General features: G+C 53.5%; 8 protein-coding genes and 1 non-coding gene across 9 annotated transcripts in view; 3 read left to right on the top strand and 6 right to left on the bottom strand.

Moving 5' to 3' along the window:
* The window catches only part of POSPLADRAFT_1108689 (hypothetical protein), a gene marked incomplete at both ends in the record, with an annotated part of 7,995 nt that extends 7,682 nt beyond the window's left edge, over window positions 1-313 (bottom strand). The window contains one exon of the mRNA XM_024483336.1: window positions 252-313. Within this exon, the coding sequence (XP_024336674.1) occupies window positions 252-313 (62 nt within the window). The remainder of the gene's footprint in view (window positions 1-251) is intronic.
* Window positions 314-2,385: 2,072 nt separating this feature from the next.
* POSPLADRAFT_1059167 (hypothetical protein) lies at window positions 2,386-3,687 on the bottom strand (the record flags this gene model as incomplete). Its single annotated transcript, XM_024481130.1, has 3 exons — window positions 2,386-2,584; window positions 2,648-3,399; window positions 3,457-3,687. The coding sequence occupies 3 exons, from the start codon at window positions 3,685-3,687 to the stop codon at window positions 2,386-2,388; spliced, it is 1,182 nt and encodes a 393-aa protein (XP_024336673.1).
* A 1,653-nt stretch (window positions 3,688-5,340) lies between these two features.
* On the bottom strand, window positions 5,341-6,271 carry POSPLADRAFT_1059166 (hypothetical protein; the record flags this gene model as incomplete). Its single annotated transcript, XM_024481129.1, has 6 exons — window positions 5,341-5,440; window positions 5,497-5,510; window positions 5,578-5,662; window positions 5,712-5,895; window positions 5,950-6,052; window positions 6,113-6,271. The coding sequence occupies 6 exons, from the start codon at window positions 6,269-6,271 to the stop codon at window positions 5,341-5,343; spliced, it is 645 nt and encodes a 214-aa protein (XP_024336672.1).
* A 167-nt stretch (window positions 6,272-6,438) lies between these two features.
* On the top strand, window positions 6,439-8,086 carry POSPLADRAFT_1048336 (hypothetical protein; the record flags this gene model as incomplete). Its single annotated transcript, XM_024479493.1, has 5 exons — window positions 6,439-6,511; window positions 6,582-6,927; window positions 6,984-7,347; window positions 7,403-7,847; window positions 7,905-8,086. 5 exons carry the CDS (start codon window positions 6,439-6,441, stop codon window positions 8,084-8,086), a joined length of 1,410 nt encoding a protein of 469 aa, XP_024336671.1.
* Window positions 8,087-8,242: 156 nt separating this feature from the next.
* Window positions 8,243-9,412, bottom strand: POSPLADRAFT_1048335 (hypothetical protein; the record flags this gene model as incomplete). Its single annotated transcript, XM_024479492.1, has 3 exons — window positions 8,243-8,268; window positions 8,304-9,085; window positions 9,144-9,412. The coding sequence occupies 3 exons, from the start codon at window positions 9,410-9,412 to the stop codon at window positions 8,243-8,245; spliced, it is 1,077 nt and encodes a 358-aa protein (XP_024336670.1).
* Window positions 9,413-9,776: 364 nt separating this feature from the next.
* Window positions 9,777-13,082, top strand: POSPLADRAFT_1035388 (hypothetical protein; the record flags this gene model as incomplete). The annotated part of the gene is made up of 15 exons (XM_024477078.1): window positions 9,777-10,005; window positions 10,155-10,260; window positions 10,297-10,486; window positions 10,595-10,663; window positions 10,804-10,863; window positions 10,918-10,999; window positions 11,053-11,408; window positions 11,460-11,644; window positions 11,702-11,813; window positions 11,870-11,955; window positions 12,278-12,519; window positions 12,582-12,723; window positions 12,782-12,867; window positions 12,924-12,946; window positions 13,047-13,082. The coding sequence occupies 15 exons, from the start codon at window positions 9,777-9,779 to the stop codon at window positions 13,080-13,082; spliced, it is 2,004 nt and encodes a 667-aa protein (XP_024336669.1).
* Window positions 13,083-13,104: 22 nt separating this feature from the next.
* On the bottom strand, window positions 13,105-13,197 carry POSPLADRAFT_t108. Its single transcript has one exon. It is a non-coding gene; the product is annotated as a tRNA-Glu (tRNA).
* Window positions 13,198-13,533: 336 nt separating this feature from the next.
* On the bottom strand, window positions 13,534-14,354 carry POSPLADRAFT_1059161 (hypothetical protein; the record flags this gene model as incomplete). The annotated part of the gene is made up of 2 exons (XM_024481128.1): window positions 13,534-14,212; window positions 14,269-14,354. 2 exons carry the CDS (start codon window positions 14,352-14,354, stop codon window positions 13,534-13,536), a joined length of 765 nt encoding a protein of 254 aa, XP_024336668.1.
* Window positions 14,355-16,781: 2,427 nt separating this feature from the next.
* On the top strand, window positions 16,782-18,145 carry POSPLADRAFT_1149833 (hypothetical protein; the record flags this gene model as incomplete). The annotated part of the gene is made up of 4 exons (XM_024486351.1): window positions 16,782-16,849; window positions 16,929-17,158; window positions 17,214-17,851; window positions 17,906-18,145. Coding segments are annotated over 4 exons (1,176 nt in total), but the record flags the coding sequence as incomplete, so codon positions are not given.
* Window positions 18,146-18,178: the final 33 nt, after the last annotated feature.

Genomic DNA, 18,178 nt, shown 5'->3' with positions numbered 1-18,178 from the left:
ACCGTCTGGGATGTAGACGTCAACGAGGTCCTGAGAATCGAAGGCGTGAACGAGGCCTTGGCAGGCAGCCACGTTGGATGGGGGGAGGACGAGGAGGTGCGCGTACTACGAAAGGCCGTTGTAAACTAGCTTACACCTACGGCGCCCGAGACGACACTGAGATTTGCAGTTCACGTAGGGCCCAATACTGCTTTTGGCTAGTATGCAGCAGGAACCAAGGCTACGCGTCCGTGAGGACAAGTACCGCTCACTGAAGCGCAGGTACTGAAGAGTTCGTTTCTCGAGTGTTGGCGATGTATCGTATGCTATCTATGTATCGTAAGGTATAGTAGGGGTGCGCACCACCCGGCCTATGGGAGAGGGAAGTGAGTGTGTTTGTTTTGGAACGCCGGCAGCGTTGGGGAGTTTCGACCTAATGTCGCGACTTGAGGTCAAGCAACAGGAGAAAACCTAAATGCTGGGGGCATTCGACTGGGTCTCACCGAAGCGATGGTGAGCAGAGCTCAAACCTAAGGCTAGGGACAAGAGATGTTTTAGTTAGTTAAGTAAGAAAGAGAATACATGAGGGGCTTACTGACCTAGGGACAAGAGGTCGAAACTGAGGTCCCTAGGGCAGCAGAGGCCGGCTTATATACAGAGGGAGATAAGGACAGGCTGTGCGCACTGGTCCATGCGCAGCTGGTCCGTGCGCAGCATGCTGACGCGGCCCCGGGGGCCGGTGAGTCAGAGAGGCTGTGTCAGCAGAGCCCGAGCTGTGCCGCGCACTGCCGCCCCATTTAATCTAATCGTACAGTAGATAACGACGCGTCCATATCAGGCATGTAGTACAGAGGTCGCGGGTTCGAGCCCGCGAAAAGGAAAAAATTAAAAAACAGCTAGACGCCGTGCCAACTCGTGACACCTGTTGCTTCATGTCCGCGAAGCCCTCCTTGAGGTTGATTTCGTGGTCATATTCAGTGTGGTCTGGAAGTCGCGCAGCCGTGGCTTTGTCGAATACGGGGAGGAGATCATGTAGGTAGGATGGTACCATCTGTGGTAGTGTTCTTTCTGTCTTGCCTTGGGCGTTCGATGCTGCGAGTTCGGTGGAAGTGGTGACACGCCTAATGTCGTGGTGGATCTTCCAGATCATGCCGTTGTGAAGTCGTTTGTAGCCAGCAGAAGGTTCAGGGAGTCGCTCCTTGAGCGGAACATCCCTTACTGCCAGGGGTTCCTGTTTCTCGTACTTGGTGATCATCGGTGCTCCAGATAAGTAGGAAATGATGAACTCATCATCGTCGATGTCCTCCGCTTGTTCCTCGATGGACGCAACACCCGTTGACCCAAACCCATCCTCCCCGCGTTCAGTTTTGTCGATGCAGTCGGTTATAGTTACTGGTGGGGTGCTTATCCTTTCAAGGATGAGCTGGGCAACTCGGTCGCCGGCTTTGATGGTGAATGGGAGGTCAGAGTTATTGACCAGCAGGACTGAGACCTTGCCTCGGTAATCAGAGTCGATTACTCCTGCAGCGACGTCAATTTCTTTTAGTGCTAGACCGGACCGAGGTGTGATTCTTCCGTAGTGTCCTTTGGGGATAGCCATGATAAGGTCAGTGCTGACCAGGCCTCATCGTTGGGCGGGGATGATGAGGTGGTGCACAGCAGCGATATCGTATCCTGCTGCGCCACTAGTTTTCTGTTCAGGAAGGGTTGCATGCTCTGAGGTGGGGATGATGACAAATTCGTCCTTCATTGGTTCTGGGAGTGGAGTAGTTACGGCCTTCTTTAGTTCTAGCTGGGCCACTCGCCTTTGGTACAGGTCCATTTTCCAGGCCCTTGTCTCATCTTTCGTCCACCGGTGGTTCAGCTCCACTCGTCCGGTTTTCCAGTCTATCTTGGGGTTTTCGAGCTTGAGCCAAGTGTGGCCAAAGATGATGTCTTCTTTGCCGATGCTGGCGACATAGGTTTTGACGAATCGGGGTTCTCCGCTTATCTTGTAAGATAAGAGAGCTCTTCGCGTGATGAGTGCTTCTTTGTTCGGGGTTCCATCCACGTTGAAGACGGGGATGGGTCGGGGAAGGGGTTCTGTCCGAAGTCGATGTTCTCGGACAAATCTCAGGCTGATGAAGATTCCTGTTGCGCCGCTATCGATGAAAGCGCGCGCCTCGACGTCTTTTCGTCCCACAGTAATCAGAATGTGCAGAGCGCGTTCATTTCGGACTACTAGAATTACACGGGACAGTGAAACAGATATGGGCAGTGGTTGCATCGGCTCACCCTGCCCCTTCAAAAATCCTCCATCGTAAGTTCTTCGTACAGCTCCCGCTTCTCATCGGCGGAGAGTGCCTTGATTCTGGCGCGGAAGTCGTCCTTCCCAGATCCTCCCTGGTTCGGCCTCCCACCCCCTTGTCATGCGGCCGCTTTCTTGCGGCAATCCTTGGCGCTGTGGCCCTTGATGTGGCAGTAGAAGCACAGGTTTCCGTCCCTGTGGAGCTTCTGATCGGCCTCATTGAGAACGGCTCCTAGTTCCCACTTCCTTCCTCCCGATGTGGAGGCAAAGGTTGCCGCGACTGCAGCGGCGTCGATATCCATTGGCTCGCCATAGTCCCTGGTGTCTGTGACAGTGAGGGCCCCTTGTTCGGCGGCGTCGGTGTTTCAGACTTCGTCGTACCAGGCTTTCATGGTGCTGGGTCGATCCTTAGTGACCCTTGTTGCGAGCGCAAAATACAGCTCCTTCAGGAGTCCTTTGACGAAGTTGGCATGGAGAGTGTGGTAGTCGTTCTCGACGCAGTTGGTGCCATTGACCTCGGTGTCCTTGAGCTGGGCTTTCGACGCTAGCTGTTCGAAGCGGGTGACGTAGTTTCCAAGGGAGAGCGCCGTCTTCTTGTTCTTCTGTCGTTCGGGCAGTTTCATCAGGATTTGGTGCGCCTTGATTCGCGTTCCGTGCTCGGGAAACACTTCCTCAAGGGCAGTGGCGAAGGCTGCCCAATCGGAATAGACCTGGACTCCCCCTGCCGACTTCTCGTAGTATGTGTCTGCCCATGTCTTCCCTAGGTCCTTCCTCATCAACGCTACAGTGAAGGCGATCTTTGCTTCATCGCTGAGTCGGGTGTTGTTGGTGGCGACGAAGTAGGAGAGGACGCATTGAAGGAAGCGTCTAAGATCCTCTGCCTTTCCGCTGAAGGGTTCCGGAGCGGGGATGTCGAGGCGGAGGGGTCGATTGGCGGTTGATTGTTGAAGTCGGTATGTATTGAGAGCAGCCGCGATGCGCTGATCGATGTCTGCTTGAGTGAACGTCGTCATCGGAGGTTCAACCGGTGCGTTGGTTGGTGCGAATGAAACAGGTGGTGGTTCGGTGTCTGGAGCCTCAATAGGAACGTACTGAACGTCCGGGAGTTCGAACGATTGTTCGTTAACAGGTGACTGTAGGTTCTCTGTTATTTGTGCTGGCTCAACGTTGATTCATAGGGTGGCGAATACGTCTTCTGGGTGAGCGGGAGGGTGTCTCTGGTAATAGCTGACAAGCTGTTGATGGGCGACGATCTGCGGGTTGGAACCTTCTGCGCAAACCCAGGAGCCGCCTCGAGGATAGATGGGAGTCCTTCTTGTGGTGGTGACGAAGCAACGGTCTGCTCGGTCGTACTGGAGAAGGGGAGATCCTGCGAGGGCTGGTAGTCCCAAAGGAACTGGGTTGACTGCGTTGTTCGACATGATGGTGGATGAGTTGTTCGACTAGGTAAAACTAGGAACGTAGCTTAGAAAGTTCGACCTTTTGATACAACGGTCTATACTCCTATATCGATGCCTGACTCGTAGACGACGAGCGAGGACTTATGGACAGTGCGTCGTCCTGAAGATCGAGCAAGGAAGTCGAGAATGACCACTACCCCAAGCGAGGAGGAGCAGAGACTTGAATGAATAACCAGGTCGAACTTAGGGTTTGACCGACTGATGGTACAACTACTTATACAAGTACTGACTACGCACGGACCATTGTGTCTATGTGGTCGTGTTAGTGAAGAAAGAAACGTAGTGGTACGATACCAGGCACGAAGTGCGCACAGACCCCATTATGTAAGCTACATAATGTTCAACCTGCGGGTGAGCGCTAAGACAGGCGCCAGTATGGGCACTAGTAGTACAAGGAATAGAACGGAAAGACAAATGTTTCAGGCACCTAGATGGTGATGGCATGCCCCTATATCCTATTTGGGTTACAGTGGAGGGAATCCTCAAGGAGGGATCCCCTCAGACCCATTTCGCACCACCCCTAAGGGGGTCTTCTTGACGTTGACAGGTCCTGCCTGGGGTGTGTTGAGGGGGGGGTAATGTCACAAGTTGACACGGCATCTAGTTGTTTTTTAATTTTTTTCCTGTTCATGGGCTCAAACCCACGACCTCTGTACTATACACTTGAATGAACAAGTTGCTATGTACTATACACTTGAATGGACAAGTTGCTATCTACTGTACGATTAGATTAGATGGGACAGCAGTGCACGGCACAGCTCAGGCTCCACTGACACAGCCATGCTGACTCACCGGCCCCTGGGGCTGTGTCAGCATGCTGCGCACAGATCAGCTGCGCACGAACTAGTGCACACAGCCTGCCCTTATCTCCCCCTGTATATAAGCCGGCCTCTGCTGCCCTAGGGACCTCAGTTTTGACCTCTTGTCCCTAGGTCAGTAAGCCTCTCATGTATTCCTTTTCTTACTTAACTAACTAATACATTTCTTGTCCCTAGTCTTAGGTTTGAGCCTAGCTCACCATCACTTTGTTGGAACAAGGGTGCGAATGGCGCGGGGCGCGTTTGTCCACGGGTGTAGCGATGCCCGTAAGGGACAATCACGTGTGGTACGTACATCACACGGGGTCGTTATATACTACGATAGGGGCCTCTGGCCCCTGGCTACTCGCACGCCCGAGCTTTCGAGCTCGTTCCTGACCACACAGGTCAGCACGTTTCAACACACTTTGGTAAGAACCAGTCAAACACCCCCAGCATTTGTTTGGCTTTCCCCTGTCACTTGACCCTAAGTCACGACACATGGGCCATCACATTAAATGTACTTATGGTAAAGCTAGATTATTGGACACAAGCCATGTGAGAACGACGCCGGAAAGACCGCCGGCAGCCAACATCCTCGATGGACAGGGATCAATGGTGGATAAGGTTACAAACCGATGGGGCTACCTACGGCGCGCGACGCCTACATAAGTCCTATTCCCACACCGGCGCACGACCACGTGACCCGGGCCGGCAGCGACGCTTGCCCGACATACCCAAAAGTTAACAAGCCACTACGCAGAATTATAGAGTGCAGTTTCAGAGACCAAGCAACTCTTGTGCACATGGCAAACCTCTAGTTTTTCTTGAACCTTTCCGCTTTTTGCACTGCACGCAGGGATTGCGCGAGATGCCTGTATGAGTCCACCATTAACCATAGTGGGATGAAAACCCAGCTGTAGGGACATGCATCTGTCAGTATTCATACACACCATGAGTACTGAAAACTCACATCATGTTCATAAGCTAAGCGCAATGGAAATGGACAGAACAAGTGTCAGCAGATGTTACTGCAAGCAATAGAGCAACGTACCACAAGATAAACCCAGAAGTGAAAAGCATTGGAGGTGTTCAAATACTGACTTCCAGTGAGCCACTCGGGACAGAACGTCATCCACCTACGAAGGCCATTGAGGGTGTATTGCCATGCAGATGCAACGCACGTACCCTCCATAGAGCTCGGCTGTACTCAACACAATTATCCAGAAATGCCTAGCAGGGTCATCCTGGACAAGCTGCTTGAGAATGTAGCAGCAAATGGGCCCAGCGCCCAAAACGGTCAGGATCTCGAGGGAAACGACGGTGGGGTCGGCGAATCCCCAACGAGCGTCTGCGCGAGCATACTCTTTCCCTTGGGTCATCATAAGTTGCACAGCATAGTGTGAGCTCGATTGAGGACACTTACACATCTCAGCAAAAACGCCTGTGCCCGTGTTGGCCTGTCGCCCAAATGTCGACACCCAGAGGAAGGAGCCCTCGAAAACGAAATGTATTCCGGCATCAAAGGCCTTTCGCAAGAGCCAATTTGTCAGGCTAGTCATATGTCAGAAAGAGACGAGGAGCCGTACCAGCCAGATGAACGTGAAACGATCCTTCCATCCCGCTGTCCGAGGCAAGAGTGTATTGGACGCGGTCCAGGCTACGACGCCCACCACAAGCACGAAGGCGAGCGAGTATGCAGACGTCGCTGTGAATATGGGTACCGACTCTGCCACTGCTCCGGACATTTTGAACGTCAATAAATGTTGGCTGGCAGACTGGAGAGACTGGCAAGAGCCCGCATCAATCATGTGCGCGAGATCGCGATTCCAGCCCGATCAGCTCGATCGCTTCCAGATTGACTTCAACTTCCACTGAAGTTGTGTGCCTCTTGCTTGGTTTATTCCACCCCGTCATGTGGTTCAGAGGTGATCTGGTCCACTGTCCAAACCTCGGAGAGCTCAATGTCCTCTATGACTATATCCTAGGCAAGCCTTAGGCTGGCATCCGTGCTCACAAGGCAACAGGCTCACAGTGGTGGTATTTTCTGGGACATAGGCGTCGACCAATCAGGCTACATAGCCTATGTTGCACCCGCGACTACCGCAGAATCATTGGCGATTATTCACGCCTCCAAAGAACCCATTATCCTCGTCCCCCGAGGCTCGTTTCTTCTGCCAACCTTCTGTGACTTGCACCTGCACGCGCCTCAATTTCTGTATCAGGGCACTGGCCTGCATCTGCCGTTGATGGAGTGGCTCAACGAATATGCTTTCAGGGCTGAGGAAAGTCTCGATGCGAACCCCATACTTGCTGAGAAGGTATATCGGCGGCTGGCGACCAGGCTCATCGAGAATGGCACCGGTGCTGTGCTGCTTTTCGGAACAATCAAGACGGAGACAAAGTAAGTGGCCATTCTGCACCTGCTGCAACACCAAAATGATAGGCTCGATTCCCTAGCATAATCCTTGCACGTGTCATGCAAGAGGCTGGGCTAAGAGCCTTTGTCGGAAAGCTCTCCATGGACATCTCGTCACGCGCGACATACGTCGAGCAGTCTGCTGAAAGCTCGCTCCACTCTGCCCGTTCCTTTGTAGACCAATGTCACAACCTATGCGCACACATGCCTGCCCATGAGCGGCTCGTTGAGCCGGTCATAACACCCAGGTTCGTCCCCACTTGTTCGGACGGACTTCTCGAAGGCCTGGGGAAACTTGCCGCAGAGAAAACCCTGCGAGTACAGAGCCACATGGCTGAAGCGCATGACCAGATGGACTGGGTCCGGCGCGAACGCGGCGCCGACGACGTAGATATCTTCGCGCGTGTAATGCTCTTCCTCCCACGCCTATAGCCAGCCATCGCTCACACGGAGCCCGCAGCACGGTCTCCTGACGCCCCGCACCGTGCAGGCGCACTGCACCTTCCTCGGCGCGCCTGCACTGAGCGACATCGCTCGCCGCGGGACTGCGGTCGCACATTGCCCGCTCTCGAACGCGTACTTCTCCGCGCAGCCGTTCCGCTTGCGCGAGGCGCTCCAGCGCGGCGTGCGCGTCGGCCTCGGCACGGACATCGCAGGCGGGTACGACGTGGACATCATGGGCTCCATGCGGCAGGCCGTCGCGGTCTCCCGGATGCGCGAAGGCGCTCGAATTATGGCAGATACCAACGAAGACGGCCAGGTTGCAGAGGGAGCCAGGCAAGTGAACTTGGCGGTGGACTGGAAAGAGGCCCTGTATCTCGCGACGCGCGGTGGTGCACTTGCGCTAGGGCTGCCGGCTGGTTGTGGCACCTTCACGGTGGGCGCCCCATTTGACGCGCAATTCAGTGAGTGGCACGGCCGCACAATTAAAAGTGAGGGGTTTGTCGTTGATGAGTTCGCAGTCCGTGTCTTCAGCGAGACAACAGGAGAAGGGATTGGGTCGCTGGATTTCTTTGATACAGATAAGAATGCAGCGAAACGGAAGACACTGGCCGTTGACATGATCGAGAAGTGGTGGTGTCTTGGTGACCACAGGAACCGCGAGGGCATGTGGGTGCAAGGGAGAAAGGTCAGTGCACCCTGAATCACAGATCGCCATCAGAGCAGTTGCTCGAGTTCTGCAGTCCCTTAGACATAAGCCCGAGTTAATTTAATATCCGGCCAACAGTACATCCCGAAGAAATAAATGAAACCCTATTAACTACGCCCATCCTTCATTGAAGAATGAAATGCCAATTCTTTATCCGATTCTCCACCAGCTCCGCCCTTGTTCACAGTTCTAGCAGTCTTGCTTGGTGTACCAACGACTTTACGTGATGGTTTCTTCGTACGACTCGAACCAAGTGCCCCGGATTCCAGGTCCCGTGTTTCAAGATTTTGCCAGGTAGGCAGCCCCACAACACCGGGAAGACCGTCCCAGAACTTCTTGCGTTCTTTGTATACATCGTTGCGGAACGCTCGGCGACAGACGGTGCAGATGGTGCTGTCGTTGAAAAGCTCGTCCACGGCTTGCATCATGAAGTGCAGCGCGCCTGTCCGAATGAGCCACGCGCGTGACAGCGTTGTGGACACCCTCGAGAACGCCTTTGAACACAAGCCCTGGTCGTTTTGGCACCCCTCGCTCGACGCCCGCTGACCGACGACACGACGTACGAAGTCCATGATAAGATCAATGCGATGCTGGAACATGAGGGTGTAGGCCTGCACGTCACGGGGAGATAGTTCCGAAGATGGGCGTGATGGGTGGTCTATCTTGAGCTTGGGGTGATCCGCGCGTAAGATGTCCGAGAGAGGGTAGAAAGAGAGGAAGTAGAGTGCCGAGGGGACGAGGATCTCGACGTCGGTCTCCCGAGCGAGGTTCAGGACGTGCAGAGGGTGCACGTACGGATACGAAAGTCCGTCGACGGTTGGGGACTGTAATGCGAGTTCAAGCATCTTGTCGTGCCCTTTGAGGGTGCAGCTCCAAGTTTCCGTGAGGAAACGGACAGCCTTGAGGCGGAGGTGCTCGATGAAATACTTCGTCGACAGGCGCAGTATGCCAGCGACATGACAAAAGTCTAGCGCGTTGCGGTTCTGGAATTCACTATCAGACTACCGAGTCAAGCAGGTCCCAGAACGAGGAGGCGGGGCACACGACTTACGCGCCGTCATACAGCGTCTTGATGAGCGCACTCAGGTCTACGGGCAGGTCATACATGCGCACAACCTGGCAGCCATCGATGGTCTCGAGGTCATCCTCAGCGGCAGGCGGGGGTAGCTGGAACATGTCGTCGAAGATATCCGACTGTCGAGCAAGGATACCGCGGTGGACTTTGAATGCGATGTTGGACTGGTCGACGAGGAGGACGACGTTTCCGTCGTCAATCCATGGGTCCCCGCATTCGTATTCAGGCCTGGGGTGGGTAGCCATGTCCAAGGGGGTCGATCACGCTGCGAGATCATGCTAGTTGATCGCTGGGGCAAGCGGCGAGCAATGCAAGCGCTCTTCTCACCATGACTGCTTACCCTGACCACAATGTTTCCCATGGCCTGAATACACGCCTGTGATCCAGCCTCGCTAGCCTTCTTGAGGAAAAACTCTTCAACGAGCAGTCATGTCGCCGCCTACGACGCCTCGTTCCCGCACGCCCTCGCGTGTAGGTACCCCGATACCCGCTCTGTCGCGTCTGGCGCCGTTGGCCAGGCCAGCGCCGTCTGTATCCTCGAGAGTACATAGCCACGGAACGACGTCCTCCATCCAGACACCCACCTCAGACTACTCACGGCTGGACGCAATGGTACATGGATCTCACGAGGGCGCAAGCAGTTCGGCTTCGTCAGCTCTGACTGTCGAAGCGCCAACTCCTGAAGGAATGCTGGTCCAGGAAGTGGACGTAGAGGTGATTGATGGAGAGCAAGGCACCGCTAGTGCGATTCCAACTCCGCGAGGGAACGACGAAGAGTCAAAGCAACATCTTCGCGAACAGCTCAGGCGCACGCTCAACAAGAAAGAGTCATCGCATGGTAAGCGCAAGGTCACCGTCAAGTCGCGCTTAGCAGCTCATCCGAACAGACCTTGCCCAGCGGAGCAGGAAGGGGAAGGGCAAAGCTATTGACATACATGAGATCCCGCATAGCCCATGTTTGTTGCCATTCAATCTCTTGCATTGCAGCCACCTCATGTTTTGTGCAGCCGATCAGTATCCTCCGCGCCAGTACTTCGTCCTCACCGAGGCCGGAAAACCGGTTTTCATTAGGCGAGTCTTCTAGCTTCTTGGCGTGCGTCGACACCACCCTGATGTTCTGTGGCCACAGTCGACAAGAAGACGAAGCTTCAGATAACTTCACATCGACAATTGGGGTAATGCAGGCACTGGTATCCATCTTCCTCGACGATGGTGACAAATTGCGATGCATAAATGCTGGTAATACGCGCATAACCTTCCTCTTGCGCCCGCCACTCTACTATGCATGTGTATCATCATGGGGAGAGGCGGAATCTGTTGTGAGTGAACTCAGATCACCTACTGTGTCTTCGCATGCGGGATTTGACGCTGGCAAAGCAAGACGCGGTTCCATCTCGAATACCTGCATTTGCAAATCCTCAGCATAGTTTCTGCAGAACAGCTACGGCGCATGTTTGAGCGGCGTAATAATTTCGACCTGCGTCGATTGCTCAGCGGTGCGTCTCGTCAACGCACGTATTTGCCTTTGGGCGATTCGTTGACAGAAGGTTTAGGTACCGAGCCTTTGTTGCATTCCCTGCTGGGGAGGTTGGAGTGGGATATCGCCATGAGCACATCTTCACTGCATTGTCTCAAGATGGAGCCCATGCTTCGTAAGAGTATCGCTGATGTTCTTGTGCCGACATCGAAGATCAAGGTCTGTCCGAGCTGGCTGCGTTTTCTGAATAGATGTTCATTAGCCATTTCTCAGGATATCTTATATGTTATACTGATAGCCCAAGGAAAAGTGATAACACTTGTGCGGCCAAAGAAGCATTCCATACATCCATCCGGTATGCGCCCAGATATTGACCCGTCTATCCGTCTTCATTTACAATGCTTTCAGATCTGCATATTCTTGTCAACACCATACACTCGCCATCGATCATCAATTCTTCAGCAGCGGCATCCTGGCTGCCTGTCTGTCTGCCAAAGTTCAATTCGGCGGCGTTTGTCAACGCCTACGTGATGTTCTTGCGGAAAGAAGATCAGACGCAAGAGCAACAGAGCCAGCATAGTCAACAGAGCCCTACCGTACAGGATAGCGATGCTGAAACTCGAGATTCCGCTGAGCAGCTCGCAGAAGCTGAAAGCAGTCATACACTGGTGGAAGAACAACCCGCTCCTGAAGTCTGTCTCGTGTGTGTTAGCGGGAGTGCGGACTTCGAGGCAGTCAGGAATTGGTGCAACACGATAAACCAGGTAAGTGTTGTTCTCTTCTCTGGCAGACCAGCCTCTGATCTTGCGCACCAGCGACTGATGCAAGACGGGTTGTTGGGAGCTCTGACTGGTGCGATATCCCGTGGGGAGACAGAGTACGCCGTCGGAGACCTTGGTGTACCTGGGCTACGTCATTTTGTCTACAAATCGAGGTCGCACGTTCAAGTCACCATGCCGCTCTTCGAGGACCCCTATGATAATCCGCACGAGAAGCGACGGTGTGTCGTCCAATTATCTCATACCCCATGTTGACTGAATTGCGCTCGGCGCGATAGGTTGACGACTCTCTATCAAACCTTGTATGATGCAATACACGCCAAGTCTGGACAAGGAAGCACTTTGAAGCTACAATACATTCGGACCGAGCGTGAGAGTGTCATGGGCTGGGTATGTGATTGGTGCTGCTATAAGTTGCTGACAGATACCGAGACCACACGTTGTAGATCACCCAGCCGTTCGAGCTCTACCTAGCATTATCACCACTGCTACCCAAGAGTGGCATCGTCAACGCTGCTAATGCTGTAGCCAAGTGGGTTCAGAAAGAGGAAAAGCGGTTGTTCCTACGAGATGCGCCCGTCTTCTGAGCGAAGCATGCCGTACTCAACGATCTGCTTCTGGGAATTTTATTCAGCCCTCTTGATAGGGATTCCTGTCTACGCCGTGATAGAAGAGTTCCCTTTACGAGACGGTTCTGTTCCACTCGGTCAAAGTGATTGAGCCCTCAACACGGCGCCAAATCGACAGATAATTTACGTGAATGTTTTTGGTATTGCTTCAGCCGGACGAATGAGAGTGGTGGTGCTTTTATTATTCAGTACGACATGTGACTGTAGTATAGGATCATTCAGCAGGTATTATCGAATGTTTGGCTTTGCAGATAGCGATCTGACGGACCACGTGGCGGACGTGCTGGTCCCTGTTGCTCCTGTACCTGCTTGTCATCTACCGTCAACCCGACTGCTCACTGTCTCTCGATCCGACTCTCCTTCCATCATGTCCTGGCGCCTGGCATCGCAGGCTTTGTCCTGCGTACCGCGGTTCTGCCGTGCTCTGCAAAATAAAGCTGCCTTGCGTCCTGTACCAGCACAGCTAGGTGCCTGGCTGCTTCCATCATCGACACGTTCTGGCCACATGCTTACCTCCTGGACCATGCAGGGGCAATAAGCTCTCCTAGTGAGTTTTTGAAGGCAATTGGGAGGTCCGCGGATACCAAGGTTACCGCGGAGACATGGGAGGATTTGTGGGAGATAGATGGGTTGCAGCTGAAGAAGGCTGGTTTGGCAGTACGAGACAGAAGGTGCGTAAATCTGTAAATTCATAATACACTCCTTCTCATGACTCTATATGTATGCTAGATATATCCTGTGGAGTATGGAGAAGTTTCGACAGGGAGAAGACCCTGCGCAGTTTGCGCATCCTCCAACACCGAAAAAGAAGATCCGTGGGTGCGTTCTGACATTTTCTCCCACGTCACTATCATAATGTGCTGCTATACAGTCATGGACCCGCGGTTCAAAATGGTAAGCGCATACGGTCCCGCAGATTGCGGTAAAACACGGGCGACAATCGCAAGGGATAATTATGTTGTTCCTCATGCCTGTACTTCACTTGCGGATCTAGTCGAATGCAGTCTTCGAAGTTTGTGTCATGTTATGAAGTATAAAAACAGTAAACAACACTCCGATACGGGGAGTCGAACCCCGAGCTACCGCGCACTACACACATTACTACCTGTGAAAGGCGGTAATGTTAGCCGTTACACCATATCGGATAGGATTGTGATGGGCTGCCCCTTCCCTAGAACGCCATGTCACTATCGAGGCGGACACCAAAGTGTTACTGCAGCACATATTCTAGATTACTAGAAACACTTGAAAGTGAAAGGAAAATAAGCAGTTTTAAAACTCACAATGGATGCAGGTTGTATATTCTCAGATGAAAACCACACAGCGACCGCAAATGCTCCATGGAGGTAACCCGAATACTCGGATCGGTAGGACACTCCGTTGTCAGCTCGATGAATGTATCGAGTGTAGCCAATTACACTCGCACAATCTGTAAAGTATTATACACTGTTTCCGAGTCGTCGGCAAGTACGTTCCACTCGTTACTCATGAACTACCTCGTACTTGTCGAACCGCTCCATGAAGCGCGCCCATCTTCCTCCGTCCCACTCCTTCACATCCGCCCACTCTGCGCTATCAGCCCCATACATGCGCCTCAAGCACCCAAGGAAGCACGCTACCGTGATGTCCGCGTAGCATATGTTGTCGCCCCCGAAGAACAGCTTGTCTCTTCCGTCCATCTGTAACCACATAGCCACCTTTGTGTATCCCTCAGCGAGTTTCTTCCACAGTTCCTCACGAGCCTGCCCGACAGGAGGGGTTTCCCCAAACTTCTCCCCAAGCCATGATTCCCTGCTTTTCCGGAAGTATGCTCGGCTCTCCGGGTGAATTGCCCCAAAGGTCAACGGCAGCACGAGGTGTAGCATGGGTAGCAAGAGCGATTCGAAACCCTCGTTGAACGCTGCGTGGAACGCATCCGTCTCCGGAGGGATGAGCACAGGCGTGTCAGGGTAGGTTTTGTCGAGGTAGCGTGCAATCCTGGCTGACTCGGAGACGACACTCTTCGTCGACGGGTCGTAGATGGTGGGAACACTATAAAACGGAGAACCGTCCGGACATGTAGCCGTCGGTTCCGCTCCGATCTCCTTGCAGACCTTTCCGATATCTGGATACTCAACCCAAATAGTCTTGTGCGGCAAGCCTTTGTAGTTCAGACACAGTCTGCTCCGAGGTAAGATCTCCGTGGTTGGAGCGTACATGATATACTCGAGACTCACCTAGTCTTCCACGTATTGGGCGAACACGCCTTTCCTGGAACTGTGCTTGGGAAGTCGTACAGGATGATGACTTGACTGGAGGGCATCTCGCTTGGGGTAGTCTGGATACTTCAGGTTCTGGGGGTATCGGAGGGCATATCACGCTACTTTATGGTTCTTGGGGCTCGACATTAGCCGCACCATCCTACAACCGCCCAGGGTTTGGTCCTGATCGCATCAGCAATGTCACATAATTTGACAGCCTGATGGCCGTGAATAATGGATCACGAAAAACTTCAAGCGTCAAGCCTCGAGAACCGCAGGATGTTAGGCATCAATGGCACTGGTCAAAACCGAGCTGAGAAGTAGTCAAGAATATAAGGAGACGCTCCTCAGCGTGCCGCAAAACAACATACACAGCAAAAAGAGCAAATTGCATAGTCCGGCTCGCCTCAGAAGGATGTGTTCAAGTTCATCACAAGGTCAAGCGCAGCTGTGTGAATTGTTTGCCGATCAGCAAGGTCATACACGCGTATAGATGGGCGTATAAATGGGCTCGGCGAACCATTGGCAGCAAACTGACAAAGACACCCGGCTGTTATGTTACAGTTAGACGCTGTAGGTTGCAGGACCGTCATGTCAAATACAACTTTGAGACCTGTCATGAGCTTTTCTACCCAAAGCTGCGGAGCTATGTTAGTGAGCGGCCTTGAGCGTTCAAACGACATCATATATAGCACCTGCCTTGTCGTACCCAACATCAGGGTCACACTTCTTCCTGCAGCATTGTACAGCTGATGGCAGAAAGTTACCGACGTACCACGCTGTCAGGTCACTCCCCGGCTATACCCAACTGAGTAAGCCCGAGTGAGCCCGAATCTGTAGGACAAAGACAGCGCACGGTTCCAATTTCATTGTGCGGTCCCGGAGGCGGGCTCGGAGCCGCCCTAGGCTGGGATACACGTACCTACGTTGTATAGAGTACAAACTCGCGGAGTCTAAAACAGGTCACTCTGCCCGCGCCGCGAGGCATTGACAGTAATGATTGGATCTGAGACGTACATGGGCTCGACTTTGATCTGATGTTTTCCAAGGAGGAGAATATAATAAGCATTCAGATGCACCATGCGTGGAGGTTGTGGAGATGCATCTCAATCAAATCTGCTATTGCAGTAGGTAAGCAAGATCTGGAGCAGGCTCCTTCCCGCCGCTGTGGGAGTTATAGGGGATTTCATCCGAATAGCGTACTCAATGCTTTATCTTGTGTGTCCTAGAATAGAAATCTTGCCACAGATCATGTGCCATTCCATCACGTGCACATCATGTGACATCCCATTTGAACCTTAATCCCTATAACTCCCTACAGCGGCTGGCACAGAACATCTACAAACAGCGGAGGACAGGCGCCGCACCTCCCATACGAGGCAGGATTGATTCCCGGAAATGATAATTGACATCAAAACATTTCAATTTCGTCAATTGAGGTCATCGCAACCCCCATGAGTGAATGTAACAACGACACGCAGAAAGCCCATTGTTCGCAACACTTTGCATCTTGGAAGCCACATTATCAGTGCAAAAGTCGAGAATCTGGGTCGCAGATGCATGGAGAGTGCTGAACTTGAAGTGCCAGCCAGGCCGAGGATGGGTTATTCAACGAAGGGATGTTGCATGAGGCCTTCACCAGTCAGAAGGACAAAAATTAACCTCGGCAGGGATGCGCGCATCTGTGTCAAAGCCAGGTATAAAATTTTTATTAGAGGGGTGAAGGCCATGGTCACAAAGTTGCACCGAGGGCGACGAGACTCGACACTGGGACACATAAACGCTACTGTAATACACGGGACCGTAACGATTATGTAATGATGGGGGAGTATCCTGCCTTCCTAATCTAGGTGACATGCGCCGCTCCTCCGCTGTTTGTAGATGTTTTGTGCCAGCCGCTGTAGGAAGTTATGGGGGTTTAAGGTTGGGATTCGGAGTTCACTTGCCCCGGATGTAGCCGGATTGTGGCGCAAGTGTGGCGGATGGGTTTGCAGGACTTAGCTTGCGTCAAGTTTGTCTGATTGAGCCCCTATAACTCCCACAGCGGCGGGAAGGAGCCTGGATCTGGAGCTGCTTGACAATCACTGATGCATCAGTCAAAAGCCGACCCGGGCGCTTGCGCGTTCAGCACGGTCTGGCACACAAGCGCGCAGTACTGATGGCCGGGAAATAGAAGTTGACCACCGCCATGACTCGGGGAATGGTCATTCGCAACGTGCACTTGCCTTGTCACGGCAATGATACTTTGCAAGGCTTGAAGGCAGCGTTGTATAACATTGTCTGTTCCAATGGTATAGTCCAGAGCATAGAGACCGCGTCGCGAGACGGTGCATCTGCCTCGTACATCTCCGATATCGAAGACAGCAATGCAGGTACAACATACCTAGATGCGACAGGCCAAGGCGTGTTACTCCCAGCGTATGCCAGCGTAGCCAATTCTATTTCTCGTGCGTTTACTCACGCATCGGTGCCGGGACCAAATTACCAGGCTGTGCCATGCCCATGTGCATCTCGACAAGTGTTTCCTGCTGGATCAATGCGATGACCTTGTGACCGGGTGAGCAACCCTCACACGCCTCGCCGCCTTATGCAATCCTACTTCTTACTCGAGTGGGTTCTCCATGGTGCTATTCAAGCGACTTCGCAGAGGCCCTTAAGGTCACGGCAAAGGCAAAGCGCACATTTTTGTCCAATCCCACCGACGTACATGCTCGAGGAAGGCGATTGATCACGCAGAGCGTGGAGTGCGGCGTCACTGCGATGCGCGCACATGTAGAAGTAGATGAAACCGTCGCTATGACCTGCCTGGACACTGGCCTGAGGCTGAAGCGGGAATACTCTTCAGTCTGCGACATTCAAGTAGCAGGTAGGTGCAAATGCTGCCTTGACACACCGACGTCACAGTAATCGTTATATTGCAGTATTCGCTCAGGATCCCTTCTTCTCCAACGAGGAGGACAGCGAGCCAGGGGTGAATCTATCACTCTTCCGGGACGCTTCCCTACGTGACGGTGTCGGCGCGGTCGGCTCCGCACCCTACGTTGAGCCCAGCATCCCGCAAGCGAAATGCAACATCACCTACGTCCTGGACATCGCCCACGCACGCGGCCTGCACGCAGACTTTCACCTCGACTACAACCTCGACCCGGCCTCCGAGCCGCTCATCTGGTTCCTCCTCGACGAGCTCCGCGCACGCATCGCCGAAGGCCGCTGGCACGCCGGTATGCAGGTCTGCGTCGGCCACGCGACGCGCCTCGCGCTGTTCTCCGGGGACGAATGGGCGCGCTTCCGGCGCGAGGTCGAGGAACACGCGCTGCCGATCATGCTCGTCGGGTTGCCCCCCAGCGACCTGTACATGATGGGCCGGGGAGCGCAGCCGGCGCAGAGGGGCACCCTGAACATCCTGCGCCTCGCAGAACGGGGCGTGAGGGCGGCGATGGCCGTGAACAACGTCGGGAATGCGTTCACGCCGCAGGGCCCGCTCGACCCCCTCGCGTTATGTCCGCTCGGCGTTGCGGTCTTCCAGAATGGAACCAAGGACGCCTGCCAGACCCTTGTTGTGCGTCCACCGTCGGTGCTAACGCCATGCCGATTTGGCTAATGAGTGCTCCAGGAAGCGGTCACAGTCAATGCACGTACAGCAATAGGGGTCCCCGGTCCTCGCAGCTTGATGCCAGCAATCGGTGGCCCTGCCGATTTCGTGTTGCTGCATGATAACGACTCGATGTACTCAGCCGCCCTCGACCCGTCATATTCGCGCACTACGATCAAAGGTGGAGTGGTGGTCGCAAAGAGATATACATCCCGGTGGTTGCTACATGAGGAATCCACTCACCGATCTCCAGTAATATGACCGTTGGGTTGATAAATTGTGAAATCACACCAC

The sequence above is a fragment of the Postia placenta genome (assembly GCF_002117355.1).
Source record: "Postia placenta MAD-698-R-SB12 unplaced genomic scaffold POSPLAscaffold_11, whole genome shotgun sequence".
Taxonomy (NCBI): domain Eukaryota; kingdom Fungi; phylum Basidiomycota; class Agaricomycetes; order Polyporales; family Adustoporiaceae; genus Rhodonia; species Rhodonia placenta.
Note: the sequence above shows the minus strand (reverse complement) of the source record. Positions and strands in the feature narration are given on the sequence as shown.